We start from the raw sequence: 17111 nt of genomic DNA on the forward strand, positions 1-17111 counted from the left end.
CTCAATTGTGTGTTGCTGTGAGAAAATGTTAAGTCATGCTTAAGTCTATTTAAACGTGAATCTAATTGTTTGTTAGCTGCACACGCATATAAATAAAAGTGCGAGCAATATATATTTAGTTGATCTATAGTAAAGCAAGCATTTATATATTGAGCGCCTGCTGTGTAGTTGAGCGCTTTTCTATTAGAAAAACTGTCTGTTCGGGCGTGAATTGCAAACACGCAAGTGGCAAACAATTGTGAACAATCAATTGTAATTAATAAATAAATAAACGCGTGACAGCAGCTGCACTTGAAGTGCATTTTTGCAATGACAGCGCTGCGTTTCAGACTTGTGCTGCTTTGTGCGCTATGCGCAGCAATTTCACTACCGCGCATTGCAACTGGTGCCAAGATTTTAGCAGTCTATGCATTTCCTGGTAAAAGTCATTACATGATGCATACGGCGTTAATACGCGCGCTCATTGAGCGTGGACATGAGGTAACAATGGTGGCGGCTTTCAGCTTGGAGTCGCAAAAGCTGGGCAGCAATTATAAGGAAATTCTAATTGAACCGGTGTACGATATATGGAAAGCAGGTAAGCTATAAAGCAGTTATATAAATATATAATTATATATGCGCTTGTTAGTGGAGCTGGACACAGGCATGCAGCATATGTTTGAGCTGACGCGCATGAGGAATCACGACTTTCTTAGAATGCTGAATCTCATAGGCAGCAAGACCACGGAGCATGCGCTGCGTCAGCCCAAGGTGCAGGCTTTGATCAATGCCAATCAAACTGAGGGCGTGTTCGATTTACTGCTGGCCGAGCAGTTCTATCAGGAGCCGTTTCTAGCGCTGGCCTATAAGTATAACATACCCATTGTTACCACCAGCACGCTGGGCTATGAGAATCACATGAGTCAAATGATGGGGCTAATCACGCCTTGGTCCTTTGTGCCGCATGGCTTTATGCCCTTCACGGATCGCATGAGCTTTGTGCAGCGTTTGCAGAACAGCTACGAATCGCTCTATGAGGACTTGGATCGCTTGTTCAACTATTTTCCACAAATGGATGCATTAACGCAGCAATACTTTGGCGCCGCTTTGGCTGTTGTGCCTGCTGTGCAGCAAATGGAGCAGCAAATCTCTGTGATGCTGCTCAACAGTCACGCACCGCTGACCACCACGCGTCCCACTGTCGACGCTATGGTGCCTGTGGGTGGCATGCACATTTACCCACCCAAAAAGCTGCCGCAGGATATTCAAAGCTTTCTCGACAGCGCGCACGCTGGCGCCATCTACTTCAGTTTGGGTGAGCTCAGCTTCACATAACTAAGTAACTCTAAGTAACTCTACTTTTGTTTCATAGGCAGCAATATGCAGAGCAAGGACATGCCCAAGTCTATGCTGCGCTTGTTTTTGACTGTGTTTGCCTCGCTGCCGCAGCGCGTGCTTTGGAAATATGAGGATGAGTCTATAGAGCAGCTGCCTGCGAATGTTATGATACGCAAATGGCTGCCACAGTCGGATATTCTAGCTCATGCCAATGTCAAGGTCTTCATCACACATGGCGGTCTCTTTGGCACACAGGAGGGCGTTCACTATGCTGTGCCCATGCTGGGCATTCCCTTTTACTGTGATCAGGTATGCCCTTTACACTCTATAATTAATATCTAAGCACTCACCTTGCTACTCCCGCAGCATCTGAACATGAACAAAGCCGTGCTGGGTGGCTATGCCATTAGTTTGCACTTTCAATCCATCACAGAGTCGCTGCTTAGAGAGTCGCTGCAGCAGCTGATTTATAATTCCAGCTATAGACAGCAGATCCAACGCGTCTCTGACATCTTTCGCGATCGTCCGCTGCCTGCACGTGAGAGCGCCATCTATTGGATTGAGTATGTAATTAGGCATAAGGGTGCACCTCATATGCGTTCAGCTGGACTCGATCTCAGTTGGTATCAGTTCTATCTGCTGGACGTTATTGGCTTTGTGGCAGCTGTAGTCGTCGCTCTGCTGCTGCTGCTGCGTCGCTTGTTACGTTTGCTGCTCAGCAAACAACAACAAAAAGTTAAAAGTCATTAGTTAGTTTATTAGTTATACTATAAGTGTTGTATAATTTTAATTTACAAGTATTTAATTAAATCTAGTTCAACTACTACTGTTTCTACTACTTTTTCTACTACTATTTTTGCCACTCACCTTCAAATATTACACATATTTTAAGGGTCTTAGATCAAGGGTTTAAAGTACTCAGCTTGATAAGACCTCAGCCAAGCTTATTGATGCTACGAATACACAAATAAATTCTATTTGTATTAAATTGCTTAGTCATGCACTAAATACAAACAACTACTAATCATTGTTTTAGCTGGCGCGCTCTAGTTGCGAATCAGTTGTCTTTAGGTTGCGAAAAGTAGCGGCTGCTTTATAAGACATGGTAAGTAAATTAAATAATAATAAACAAGTTCAAATTAATTAGTTACTGTCTACAGACAAAATATTTACACATCAAGTAGCCTTCATTAAATTGCAGCAATTAATTTATTATCAGTCACTATTAATTGCCACTCAAACACTGTTTATCAGTTAAGACGACCTCTATCAAGGAAATTCGATTCTAACTATTTTACACTTGACCTACAGCAACCGAAAAGTGGATTTCAACTATTTCTATTATGTCTGCTGGCACTGCAGCAATTGGACTTTGGCGCCGGAGCGCGTATTCTTGCCTCCTTCATCTTCCCGGGCAAGTCACATTTTATGATGACCAGCGCATTGATTAGGGAGCTTGTGCAGCGGGGTCATGAGGTCACATTCATTACACCCTTCTCACTAGCAAACGAAAACTTGGGCGCCAGTTACACGGAAATTTTATTACCTCAATATAATTTTTGGCCTACATGTAAGCATATTAAGTTACCCTAAGTGAATTTTCTAATGTCTTGCCTCTAGGTTTTAGAGTCACCAATGCTAAGACTGTGCTAGATATGACTGATGTGCCTAGAAATACTTTTCTAGAAATGGTCATGCTAATGGGCTTGGAGAGCACTGATTTTGCTTTTGAGCAGCCTGAGTTATTGAAACTGATTAACGCTAAAGATAAAGTCGGCAAATACGATTTGTTGCTAACTGAACAGTTCTTCAACGAGGGCGCTCTCATTCTGGCTCATCTCTATCAAATACCAAGCATAACTGTAACCACCTTTGGATACGCAAGCTATATAGATTCCATTGTTGGCGTTGTGACCCCCTATTCCTATGTGCCTCACTTGTATATTCCCTATTCTCCACGCATGTCGCTTTGGGAACGTACCCACAGTCTCTACCACACCTTGTACGAAGAGGGATTACGCAAATTTTGGTACTACCCAGCGCAAGATGCTATATTAAGGAAACATCTAGCTAACATTTTACCTGAGGTGCCTACAATTAAGCAATTGGAACGCAACATTTCTCTGATACTACTCAATAGTCATATGCCACTGGAGCATCCAAAGCCCTTAGCCTTTAATACCATCCCAGTGGGTGGACTACATATAAAGCCACCTAAAGCATTGCCAGTTAATATCAAAAGTTTTCTAGATGACGCCCAGCATGGAGCGATCTACTTTAGTTTGGGTATGTTAAGACTAAGACTAAACTTAACCAACGTTCACTCACCCCGTTTTGTCTTACAGGCTCCCAAGTACGCAGTGCTGATCTTCCTCCAGAGAAGCTGAAGGTATTCCTTAACGTGTTTCGTAGCATGAAGCAGCGCATTTTGTGGAAGTTTGAGAATGAAGAATTGCCAAATATTCCCGCTAATGTGATGGTGCAAAAGTGGATGCCTCAGAACGATATACTCGCTCATCCGAATGTTAAAGTTTTCATCTCCCATGGCGGTCTCTTTGGCACACAGGAAGCTGTTTATCATGGAGTTCCCGTGCTGGGCATGCCTGTGTATTCGGATCAGTATATAAACATAAAGAAAGGTGAAGATGCTGGTTATGCTTTGGGCGTGGATTATCGCTATATAACTGAAGAAGAACTACGTAGTGCACTCACTGAACTGTTGGAGAACCCCAAGTATAAGCAGAATGTAAAACGTGCCTCAAAAGTGTTTCGCGATCGTCCGCTGAGTGGCATGGATACTGCCATGTATTGGATCAACTATGTTATCGAGCATCGTGGTGCACCTCACATGATTGCAGCGGGTGTGGATCTATCCTTTATTCAGTTCTATATGCTGGACATTATGGCCATTGCCTTGGCTATAATGGTGTTGCCTATATTGGCTTTAAAAGTGATTTGTTGCCGCCGTAAGTTCAATAAGAAAAGCAAGTCTAAAATGAATTAAATGATATTAGTTTGCAACTTGAAAATAAAATTTCTTTGAATAACTTTAGAACTATAATTTGTTTAAGATGACAGCGCTGCTTTAAGAAAAATTTAAAAAGCAATGCATAAAGTTGAAGTCAAGTTATATGTATAAAAATAATGCAAATTGCTAAAACTCACGGAAAGTTGCATTTTGCATTTTCACGACGGAGCTCGTTCACTGCTTGTTTAGTCGCCAAGAGTGGAGACACAACTGACCGGACTGTAGCCTCACTTGCTGGCTTACCTGCTAGCCTCCCACGCACACACACACACACGAACATGTAAGCTGTGCTTGCTGGCGAAAGCAGCGCTGCTCTTCTCTTTTGATCGTTTGCGCTCAGAGCGATTGAGCGCATAGTGCGCGCTGCTGCGTCTGAAAGAGAGCGTCGCTGCTTTGTTGCTGAGAGAGCGTCGCAATTAATCGTACGATTGTGTGTGTGTCATGATACAAATGTAGCGGATTGCGCTCTTGGGCTCCTTATGCTTATTCTTCCTCTTTGGCTGCTTGCTTGCTTGCGCTCTTTTCGTTTTGTATGCGAGCGAGAGCGCAATCCGCTAGATTATATTATTGTATCATGGTGTGTGTGTTTTATTTTGCCTGCAAGTAAAAACTGAGCAAGAGACTTAAACTGCATTGAAGCTTAGCAAATCATTATAAAATTGCATTGCATTTTAAAAATTAAATTGTTACGAGAATTATATTCCTCATTTACCAAAAGCCAAAAAGCTAGACTAATTTTCTGTTGAACATGCCGAGAACATACTTTTGTAGGGTTAAGGTTTTGGCTTCTTATCATTTTATCACTTTATCATAGATACATAAAAGTTAATAAGTTAATAGATGTGTCTGCAGTTAAAAAAGCTTTAAGAAGCTTACGCAAAGAAATTTTGAAAGTGTTAGAATCAGTTGTGCCTATCCGTCTGGATTAGTCGGTTCGTTAAAATAGCCTAAAATGGTATGTATGCTTTTTAAACACTTATAAAAAAAAGATATAAGGACATGTGGCTTTCAAAGAATATTTAATCCTTCATTCATTAATTTTTGTAAAGAAAAAGTGAAAAGTCTTAGTTGTCTAGACAATAAATTATTTAATGCCAAGAAAATATTAGCAAACTATAATCAGGAATATGCAATCAACTAAGATAAGATACTCAGATTTAACATTAATTGCGTGGTAAGGGGATACTTAAAAGCCCAATATCTTGTACTAGTGTGTTAGATACTTTAAAATTACTCTTATTTTAGATAATAAATCATGGTTAATTTCAGTTTTACTTAAGAGTCAAATTAACCATAATAAATAAATGTAATCATAGTTATGTTATCAGCGGATTTAAATCAAGCAAATAATACAAAGACAAACACGCATTTTGGTAAAAAAAAAAAAGCTAAATAGTTGTAAAGATTAAAGATTAAAGGCATATAGATAATTCTTTCAGCAACATAAACATTCTGAAAATTTAGATAAGCTCATAAATAAAAGTCTGCAATTTATCTTTGATACACAGCAACTAAAAAGCGGACTTAAACATTTTCTGTTGTGTCTGTTGGTGCTACAGCAATGGGAGTTTGGTACCCCAGCTCGCATTCTTGCACCCTTCATCTTCCCCGGCAAATCTCATTTTATGATGTACAATGCGCTTGTTAAGGAACTAGTGCAGCGAGGTCATCAGGTAACCAACATTACACCATTCTCAATGTCAAATGAAAATTTGGGCGGCAACTACACGGAAATATTATTACCTCAATATAGTTTTTGGCCGACAGGTGAGTAAATAGAGTTCAAAAATATAGAGTACTAATAATTTTTCTTTAGCTTTCAGAACCACTAAAGCCAGGAGTGTTTTGGACTTCACAGATATACCTGCAACTAAGTATCTTAAAACAGTCATGCTCATGGGCATAGAAACCACAGACTTTACTTTTGAACAGCCTGAGATGAAAAAACTCATTCACGCCAAAGATAAAGTTGGCAAATATGATTTGCTCCTAACTGGACAATTCTACAACGAGGGCGCTCTCATCCTAGCCCATCTCTATCAAATACCTATCATCACTGTAGTATCCTTTGGCTATAGCAACCAGCTAGATCCCATCGTTGGCGTTATGACGCCCTATTCCTATGCTCCCAATATATGTAAACCATACTCGGATCATATGACATTATGGGAGCGCATTAATAGCTTCTATCACAACATGTATGAAGTAGCAATACGCAAATTTTGGTATTATCCTGCCCAGAATGCCATTCTAAGGAAACATTTGGGTAGCACTCTGCCCCAACTGCCTACAATAAACCAATTAGAGCGCAACATCTCGCTAATGCTACTCAATAGTCATATGCCACTGGAGAAGCCGAGACCTTTGGCTTTTAATACCATCCCAGTGGGTGGACTACATATAAAGCCACCTAAGGACCTGCCAGCTAATATCAAAAGTTTTCTAGATGAAGCAAAGCATGGAGCAATTTACTTTAGTTTGGGTATGTTACTAAGACTAAACTTAAGCAACGTTCACTCACCCCGTTTTGTCTTACAGGCTCCCAAGTACGCAGTGCTGATCTTCCTCCAGAGAAGCTGAAGGTATTCCTTAACGTGTTTCGTAGCATGAAGCAGCGCATTTTGTGGAAGTTTGAGAATGAAGAATTGCCAAATATTCCCGCTAATGTGATGGTGCAAAAGTGGATGCCTCAGAACGATATACTCGCTCATCCGAATGTTAAGGTTTTCATCTCCCATGGCGGTCTTTTTGGCACCCAAGAAGCTGTTTATCATGGGGTGCCAGTGCTTGGTATGCCATTTTATTTCGATCAATATATCAATATTAAGAAAGGCCAGGAAGCGGGCTATGTTCTGGGCGTAGATTATCGCAAAATAACAGAAGAAGAACTACGTCATGCACTCACTGAACTCTTAGAAAATCCGAAGTATACGGAAAATATAAAACGTGCCTCGAAAGTATTTCGCGATCGCCCTCTCAATAGCATGGACACGGCTATGTACTGGATCAACTATGTTATCGAACATCGTGGAGCACCTCACATTATTGCAGCGGGTGTGGATTTATCCTTTATTCAGTTTTACATGCTTGATGTTCTAGCTATTGCTTTACTTGTAATGGTGTTGCCTATATTAGTCATTAAAATTATTTGTCGCAATCGTAAGTCCAACCGAAAGAGTAAGTCCAAGCTCAACTAATTTTGTATTGGCAATTTGTAAAAAAAAAAGATATTTTTATATAGATAAAAATGTATTATGTAAATCAGATAAAAGCAAATAAAAATGTTTTCTATGACATGCTGTTGGTTTCATTGATATCTTTCAACGGATAGTTTAATTTTGATACATGCTAATTTGATGTTAGGTAGCTATGAGAGCGAACCTGCTTTTGGGTTTTTAATGCGCATCACTTGTATTTGTATTAAAATGTTTGCTAGAACCAATCTGACGAGTGTCTTTGAAAAGATTGAATCAGTTGCTTGTTAACCACGTTGTGGATCGGTAGTTAATTTAGCAAATACAATTTTATTTTACAAATGGTGTGTATATTTATAAATTGAGTCATACTGTATCGAATATAGATTCAAGACTTGTGTAAAATCAATCAAAATAAATTGCTTTTTACATATTTGTATAAATGTAAGCAGACAGCTCTTTATAAAAACAGTTTTTTGCCTATGTCATGATGAAATATGATTTTAAGCCATTAAGAAAGCTTAAACAAATTTGGTCATAAGATTCCTTTTATTACCTTGTCCTACAGCAACTGAAAAAAGGCTTCAAATGTTTCATACTGTGTCTTTTGGCACTTCTGCAATTGGAGTTGACTGCCGGTGCCCGTATTCTTGCGCCCTTTCTCTTTCCAGGCAAATCGCATTTCATGATGATTAATGCGATTATCAGGGAGCTTGTGCAGCGGGGTCATGAGGTCACATTTATTACACCCTTCTCACTAGCAAACGAAAACTTGGGCGCCAACTATACGGAAATATTATTACCTCAATATAATTTTTGGCCCACATGTAAGCAAATTCAATAAACAAACATATGAGAAATTCTGTAATATTTTGTTTTAGGCTTAAGAGTCACCAACGCTAAGACTGTACTCGATATGACTGATGTACCTAGGAATAAGTTTCTTGAGATGGTTATGGTAATGGGTTTGGAGAGCACTGATTTTGCTTTTGAGCAGCCAGAGTTATTGAAACTGATTAACGCTAAAGATAAAGTTGGCAAATACGATCTGTTGTTAGCTGAACAGTTCTTCAACGAAGGCGCTCTCATTCTGGCTCACCTCTATCAAATACCAAGCATAACTGTAACACCCTTTGGATACTCTAACTATATAGATTCCAAAGTTGGAATTGTTACGCCATATTCTTACGTGCCTCAGTTGTATACACCCTACTCTCCACACATGTCGCTTTGGGAACGAATTCACAGTCTCTACCACACCTTGTACGAAGAGGCAATGCGCAAATATTGGTTCTATCCTGCCCATGATGCTATTTTAAGAAAACATATGTCTAATATTCTAACTGAGGTGCCTACAATCAAGCAATTGGAACGCAACATTTCTCTGATACTTCTCAATAGTCATATGCCAGTGGAGAAACCGAGGCCTTTGGCATTTAATACTATCCCAGTGGGAGGACTACACATCAAGCCACCAAAAGCGTTGCCCGCTAATATCAAAAGTTTTCTAGATGAAGCCCAGCATGGAGCGGTGTATTTTAGTTTGGGTAAGATAGTAAGACTAAACTTCAGGAACGTTCGCTTACCCCATTTTGTTTTACAGGCACCCAAGTACGCAGTGCTGATCTTCCTCCAGAGAAGCTGAAGGTATTCCTTAACGTGTTTCGCAGCATGAAGCAGCGCATTTTGTGGAAATTCGAAGATGAGCAGTTGCCAAATATTCCCGCTAATGTGATGGTGCAAAAGTGGATGCCTCAGAACGATATACTCGCTCATCCAAATGTTAAAGTTTTTATCGCACATGGCGGCGTATTTGGCACTCAAGAAGCTGTTTATCATGGAGTTCCTGTGCTGGGCATGCCTGTGTATGCTGATCAGTATATAAACATAAAGAAAGGTAAAGATGCTGGTTATGCTCTGGGCGTAGATTATCGCTATATAACAGAAGAAGAACTACGTAGTGCACTCACTGAACTGTTGGAGAATCCCAAGTATAAGGAGAATGTAAAACGTGCCTCGAAAATATTTCGCGATCGCCCTCTTAGTGGAATGGACACGGCTATGTATTGGATCAACTATGTTATCGAGCATCGTGGAGCACCTCACATAATTGCAGCGGGCGTGGAAAAATCCTTTATTCAGTTTTATATGTTTGACATTATAGCCATTGCCTTGCTTATAATGATGTTGCCTATATTGGCCTTAAAAGTCATTTGTCGCAGACGTAAGTCCAACGTAAAGGGTAAGTCCAAGGTCAACTAATTAGACGGAATTGTAAAGTATTTTGTATAAAACCCTTTAAAAATCTATTGTATAAATCAGATAAAGGCAAATAAAAATGTTTTCAATAAAATGCTCTTCGCTTTGTAACAGACTGTTAAATTTGTATGATGTTAACTTGTTGTTAGATAACGGGTGGGTGATAAAGAGGGAAACAACAAGCAGCGAACCGGCTTTTGGGTTTGTTATTGTTTTGCTTTGTTATCATTAATGCGTATCAGTTGGTCAGTATATATGTATGTATGTCTATAAAAACGTTTGCTAGAACTAATCTAACAAGTGTCGTTGAAAAGATTGAATCAGTTGCTTGTTGAACGCGTTTTGGATCGGGAGTATTTAGTAAATATAATTCTATTTTAAAAATGGTGTGTTTATTCATTCAAATTCAAATTTTTTTTGAAATATTTGTATAAAAGATAGCGGCAAGCTCATTATTTTAAAATAAAAATAGATTTTTGCATACGTCATGATGAAATATGAATTTAAGCTATTAATTCTCCTATAAGGTTCACACGGAAAGTTTTATTCATAAAAATTATAGATTAGATGACTTATTAATACCACATGGCTGATAAAAATTGTGTTCAAGTCTTAAATTTCTACAATCGAATAACTATAAAGAACAAAAGTTACAAAGAGAAAATGTGAAAAAGCTTAAACAAATCTTCTAGTAAGAGTCTTTGTTTCTCTTACCCTACAGCAACTCAAAATAGGCTTCAAATGTTTAATATTGTGTATTTTGACACTTCTTCAATTGGATTTATCTGCCGGGGCGCGTATTCTTGCGCCCTTTATATTTCCTGGAAAATCGCATTTCATGATGATAAATGCGATTATAAGGGAACTGGTTCACCGGGGTCATGAGGTCACATTTATTACACCCTTCTCACTAGCAAACGAAAAATTGGGCGCCAACTACACGGAAATATTGATACCTCAATATAGTTTTTGGCCGACAGGTAAGAAAATCGAGTAAGCAGACATGAATGAACTTGTCTCATATCACGCCTTTAGTTTTCAGGGTCACAAACGCTAAGACTGTGTTAGAAATGACTGATGTGCCTAAAACTACCTTTCTTGAGATGATTATGCTATCGGGCTTGGAGAGCACGGATTTTGCTTTTGAGCAGCCAGAGTTATTGAAACTGATTAACGCTAAAGATAAAGTTGGCAAATACGATCTGTTGCTAGCTGAACAGTTCTTCAACGAAGGCGCTCTCATTCTGGCTCATCTCTATCAAATACCCAGCATTACTATTTCAACATTTCTTTACACAACCCATTTAGATCCCATAGTTGGAACTATGACGCCCCATTCTTATGTGCCTCATATGTATGTGCCCTATTCTCCACGCATGTCGCTTTGGGAACGTGCTCACAGTCTCTATCATATCTTGCACGAAGAGGCAATGCGCAAATTTTGGTACTATCCTGCTCATGATGCTATATTAAGGAAACACTTAGCTAACGTTATACCTGAAGTGCCTACAATCAAGCAATTGGAGCGCAACATCTCTCTGATACTACTCAATAGTTATATGCCACTGGAGCAGTCGAGGCCATTGGCTTTTAATACCATTCCAGTGGGAGGACTACACATCAAGCCGGCGAAACCTTTGCCCGCTAATATACAAAGTTTTCTAGATGAAGCTAAGCATGGAGCAATCTACTTTAGTTTGGGTATGTTACTAAGACTAGACTGAATAAACGTTCACTTACCCAATATTGCATTAAAGGTTCTCAGGTACGCAGTGCGGATCTTCCTCCAGAGAAGCTCAAGATCTTCCTCAACGTGTTTCGTAGCATGAAGCAGCGCATTTTGTGGAAGTTTGAGAATGAAGAATTGCCAAATATTCCTTCCAACGTGATGGTACAAAAGTGGATGCCTCAGAACGATATACTCGCTCATCCGAATGTTAAAGTTTTCATAGCCCATGGCGGTCTCTTTGGCAGCCTAGAAGCTGTATATCATGGAGTTCCTGTGCTGGGCATGCCTGTGTATTCGGATCAGTATATAAACATAAAGAAAGGTAAAGATGCTGGCTATGCTTTGGGCATGGATTATCGCTATATAACAGAAGAAGAACTACGAAGTGCACTCACTGAACTACTAGAGAATCCCAAGTATAAGGAGAATATACAACGCGCGTCAAAAGTTTTTCGCGATCGCCCTCTTAGCGGCATGGACACAGCTATGTACTGGATCAACTATGTTATCGAACATCGTGGAGCACCTCATTTGGTTGCTGCGGGTGTGGATTTATCCTTTATTCAGTTTTACATGGTTGATGTTCTTGCTATTGCATTCCTAATAATTGTGATACCAATATTGATTATTACAATTGTTTGTCGCAGCCGTAGGTCCAACCCAAAGGCTAAGTCCAAGGTCAACTAATTAAACGGAATTATAATGTATTTTATTTAAAACACTTTTCTAAATATTAAAATCTTTTGTATAAATAAGATAAAAGCAAATAAAAATGTTTTATATGAAATGCTCTTTGTTACAGACTGTTAAATTTGTATGATGTTAACTTGTTGTTAGATAACGGGTGGGTGATAAAGAGGGAAACAACAAGCAGCGAACCGGCTTTTGGGTTTGTTATTGTTTTGCTTTGTTATCATTAATGCGTATCAGTTGGTCAGTATATATGTATGTATGTCTATAAAAACGTTTGCTAGAACTAATCTAACAAGTGTCGTTGAAAAGATTGAATCAGTTGCTTGTTGAACGCGTTTTGGATCGGGAGTTCATTTAATAAATATAATTCTATTTTAAAAATGGTGTGTTTATTATTTCGATAGTGCCAAGTTCATTATATTTTAATAAAAATAGATTTTTGCCTACGTCATGATGAAATATGAATTTAAGCTATTAATTCTCCTATAAGGTTCACACGGAAAGTTTTTTTCATAAAGATTATAGATTAGATGACTTAGTAATACCACATAACTGATAATAATTGTTCTACATTTCTACAATCGAACTACAATCGAATAAAGAACAATAGTTACAAAAGGTGAAAAAACATAGATCTATTTTGTATTAAGAGTTTTTTTTTTGTTACTCTGCAGCAACTCAAAAAAGGCTTCAAATGTTTAATATTGTGTCTTTTGGCACTTCTTCAATTGGATTTTACTTCCGGTGCGCGTATTCTTGCACCATTTATATTTCCCGCCAAATCTCATTTTATGATGTACAATGCACTTGTTAAGGAGCTAGTGCAAAGAGGTCATCAAGTAACCAACGTTACACCATTCTCAATGTCAAATGAAAATTTGGGCGGCAACTACACGGAAGTATTATTACCTGTATATAGTTTTTGGTCTTCAGGTGAGAAAATGGAATTCAAAATTTTAGAGCGCTAATAAATTATCTCTAGCTTTCAGTACCACCAAAGCTAGGAGTATATTGGACTTCACAGATATACCTGCAACAACGTATATTAAAACACTCATGCTAATGGGCATAAAAACCACAGACTTTACTTTTGAGCAGCCTGAGATGCAAAAACTCATTCACGCCAAAGATAAAGTTGGCAAATATGATTTGCTCCTAACTGGACAATTCTACAACGAGGGTGCTCTCATCCTAGCCCATCTCTATCAAATACCTATCATCACTGTAGTATCCTTTGGCTATAGCAACCAGCTAGATCCCATCGTTGGCGTTATGACCCCCTATTCCTATGCTCCCAATATATGTAAACCATACTCGGATCATATGACGCTATGGGAACGCATTAATAGCTTCTATCACAACATGTATGAAGTAGCAATACGCAAATTTTGGTATTATCCTGCCCAGAATGCCATTCTAAGGAAACATTTGGGTAGCACTCTGCCCCAACTGCCTACAATAAACCAATTAGAGCGCAACATCTCGCTAATGCTACTCAATAGTCATATGCCACTGGAGAAGCCGAGACCTTTGGCTTTTAATACCATCCCAGTGGGTGGACTACATATAAAGCCACCTAAGGACCTGCCAGCTAATATCAAAAGTTTTCTAGATGAAGCAAAGCATGGAGCAATTTACTTTAGTTTGGGTATGTTACTAAGACTAAACTTAAGCAACGTTCACTCACCCCGTTTTGTCTTACAGGCTCCCAAGTACGCAGTGCGGATCTTCCTCCAGAGAAGCTCAAGATCTTCCTCAACGTGTTTCGTAGCATGAAGCAGCGCATTTTGTGGAAGTTTGAGAATGAAGAATTGCCAAATATTCCCGCTAATGTGATGGTGCAAAAGTGGATGCCTCAGAACGATATACTCGCTCATCCGAATGTTAAGGTTTTCATCTCCCATGGCGGTCTTTTTGGTACACAAGAAGCTGTTTATCATGGGGTGCCAGTGTTGGGTATGCCATTTTATTTTGATCAATATATCATATTAAGAAAGGCCAGGAAGCGGGCTATGTTCTGGGCGTAGATTATCGCAAAATAACAGAAGAAGAACTACGTCATGCACTCACTGAACTCTTAGAAAATCCGAAGTATACGGAAAATATAAAACGTGCCTCGAAAGTATTTCGCGATCGCCCTCTCAATAGCATGGACACGGCTATGTACTGGATCAACTATGTTATCGAACATCGTGGAGCACCTCACATAATTGCAGCGGGTGTTGATCTATCCTTTATTCAGTTTTACATGCTTGATGTTCTAGCTATTGCTTTACTTGTAATGGTGTTGCCTATATTGGTCATTAAAATTGTTTGTCGTAATCGTAGATCTAACCGAAGAGCTAAGTCTAAGGTTAACTAATTTAATGAGATTGCTTAAAATTATTAAAATAAATAAGCTGATTTTGAAGCGAACAAAAATTGTGATCTTTATTATCAAGGGGTATGCTACTTGTTTTATTTATATCTTAGCTTAACAGACTGTTAAATTTTCTAATAACATTCTGTTAGACAACGCTTGGGACAACAACAAACAAACAGCGAACCGGCTTTTTGTTTTGTTATTGTTTTGTTTTGCTATCAATAATGTGTTGGTGTGTCTAGCTTGTCTGTGTGTATGTGTATGGAAACGTTTCTAAACGTTTACCTAAAGTAATCTGTGAAGTGCAGGCGAAAAGTTTCATTCAGTTGTTTGTTGAACGCGTTCTGGATCGGTTGTGTTATTTCGTTTAGTGCATACGAATTAATTGTTAAAATGGTGTGTTTGCTTGTTAATTGAGTCAGCATAAATTTATTTTATTGGCTCGTGTAATATTCTAAATTGAATCAATATAAGTTTTTTTTTTAATTAATGCATAAGAGATCGCAACAAGTTGAACTATTTATTGAAATACGAGCAGCAGTAGCAGTTTTTTTGCTTACCTAATGATAAAATTGGGTTTCAAATTATTTAACTCTGCCAATAAGGTTCACATGGAAAATTTTTAATAATACAGTTTATTTATTTAATCACTAAATAAATGTCACGTAGCTGATAATAATTGTGCCCTAGTGTTCACATTTTTAGACAAATCGATTAGATAAGAAACAATTTAACAAAATAATTTTAATGCTTCAAATGAATTAAACTTATATAAACATTTAAACAGCTTCTAATACAAGTGCGTCTATTTCTCTTGACCTACAGCAACTCAAGGATGGCTCTAGACTCCTTTTGTTGTGTCTTTTGGCACTACAGCAATTTGATTTTAATGCCGGTGCACGCATTCTTGCACCCTTTGTCTTCCCCGGAAAAAGTCACTTTATGATGACCAACGCAATAATTAGAGAATTAGTCAAACAAGGACATGAGGTCACCTTTGTTACACCCTTCTCCCTAGCCAATGAAAAGTTGGGAGCCAACTACACGGAAATATTAATAAAACAATGGCCCATATGGCCGACATGTAAGTAAGCTAACAGCAAAATTGCAACAATAACTAATCTTAATGCTTTACAGTGCTAAAACTAACCAATGCCAAATCAATTATGGATATGACTGATATGTCTACGGAGGAAATGCTTAAAATGGTCTATATTATGGGCTTGGAGAGCACGGACTTTGCACTTGAGCAGCCTGAATTTCAAAAGCTTGTACATGCCAAAGATAAAGTGGGCAAATATGATTTATTGCTAGCCGAACAGTTCTACAATGAGGGCGCCTATATACTGGGTCATCTCTATCAAATACCCATTGTCACTATAACAACTTCAGCTTACCACAACGTGTATGATTCGTTTGTGGGCACAATTACACCCTGGTCCTATTCCCCACATTTGTACAAGCCCTATACAGAACACATGTCGCTAACACAGCGCATAAACAGTATTTACACTTGTCTACTGGAAGAGGCCATACGCGCCTTTTGGTATTATCCTAAGCAGGATGCTATTATGAGAAAACACTTTTCCAAAATTATGCCTGTAGTGCCTACGATCAAGCAGCTGCAACGCAACGTTTCTGCTATATTGTTCAATAGTTATATGCCCTTGGAAAGTCCCAGACCTTTAGCTTTTAATACCATTCCAGTGGGTGGACTACATATAAAGCCACCTAAAGCTTTGCCAGCTAATATCAAAAAGTTTCTAGATGAAGCTAAACATGGAGCGGTCTACTTTAGTTTGGGTATGTTACTTTAAGTAAAAATTTTAATACATTCACTCACCCCATTTGTTTTAAAGGTTCCCAAGTACGCAGTGCTGATCTTCCTCCAGAGAAGCTCGAGATCTTCCTTAAAGTGTTTCGTGGCATGAAGCAGCGCATTTTGTGGAAGTTTGAGGATGAACAGCTGCCAAATCTTCCCGCTAATGTGATGGTGCAAAAGTGGATGCCTCAGAACGATATACTCGCTCATCCGAATGTTAAGGTTTTTATCGCTCATGGCGGTCTCTTTGGCACACAAGAAGCTGTTTATCATGGCGTGCCCGTGCTGGGTATGCCCTTCTATGCGGATCAGTATCTCAACATAGAGAAAGGCAAAAATGCAGGCTTTACGCTGGGCCTGGACTATCGCTATATAACAGAAGAACAACTACGCAGCTCGCTGACTGAACTTCTGGAGAATCCAAAGTACATGGCTAACATGAAGCGTGCCTCCAAAGTCTTTCGGGATCGTCCGCTGAGTGGCATGGATACGGCCATGTATTGGATCAACTATGTTATCGAGCATCGTGGTGCGCCTCACATGATTGCAGCGGGTGTGGATATGCCGTTTTATCAGTTCTATATGCTGGACATTGTGGCGATTGCTTTGGCTTTAGTGCTGCTACCTACTTTAGCACTCTGTCTATGCTGCTGCAAGGCTTCCAAGAATAAGAAGCAGAAGCTACACTAGGTCTTAGTTTAAAGAGC

The 17111-nt window shown here is 39.0% G+C and overlaps 3 protein-coding genes across 3 annotated transcripts; all 3 read left to right on the forward strand.

Annotated features, from left to right (window-relative positions):
* The first annotated feature begins 144 nt into the window (after positions 1–144).
* On the forward strand, positions 145–12241 carry LOC108596258. The gene is made up of 16 exons (XM_017981815.2): positions 145–577; positions 629–1294; positions 1352–1626; positions 1684–2066; positions 2640–2887; positions 2938–3603; positions 3663–4283; positions 6234–6827; positions 6884–7458; positions 8108–8366; positions 8421–9086; positions 9143–9781; positions 10132–10184; positions 10520–10778; positions 10834–11499; positions 11556–12241. Exons 1-16 carry the CDS (start codon positions 310–312, stop codon positions 12212–12214), a joined length of 7497 nt encoding a protein of 2498 aa, XP_017837304.2. The 5' UTR covers positions 145–309; the 3' UTR covers positions 12215–12241.
* A 205-nt stretch (positions 12242–12446) lies between these two features.
* On the forward strand, positions 12447–14582 carry LOC108594863 (UDP-glucuronosyltransferase 2B15-like). Its single transcript, XM_017980002.2, is given in 5 exon segments — positions 12447–12464; positions 12895–13153; positions 13203–13868; positions 13925–14203; positions 14206–14582. Coding segments are annotated over 5 exon segments (1599 nt in total).
* A 340-nt stretch (positions 14583–14922) lies between these two features.
* On the forward strand, positions 14923–17111 carry LOC108596561 (UDP-glucuronosyltransferase 2C1-like). The gene is made up of 4 exons (XM_017982462.1): positions 14923–14978; positions 15408–15666; positions 15720–16385; positions 16442–17111. The coding sequence occupies exons 1-4, from the start codon at positions 14976–14978 to the stop codon at positions 17092–17094; spliced, it is 1581 nt and encodes a 526-aa protein (XP_017837951.1). The 5' UTR covers positions 14923–14975; the 3' UTR covers positions 17095–17111.

Source organism: Drosophila busckii, chromosome 2R (genome assembly GCF_011750605.1).
Source record: "Drosophila busckii strain San Diego stock center, stock number 13000-0081.31 chromosome 2R, ASM1175060v1, whole genome shotgun sequence".
Lineage (NCBI taxonomy): Eukaryota > Metazoa > Arthropoda > Insecta > Diptera > Drosophilidae > Drosophila > Drosophila busckii.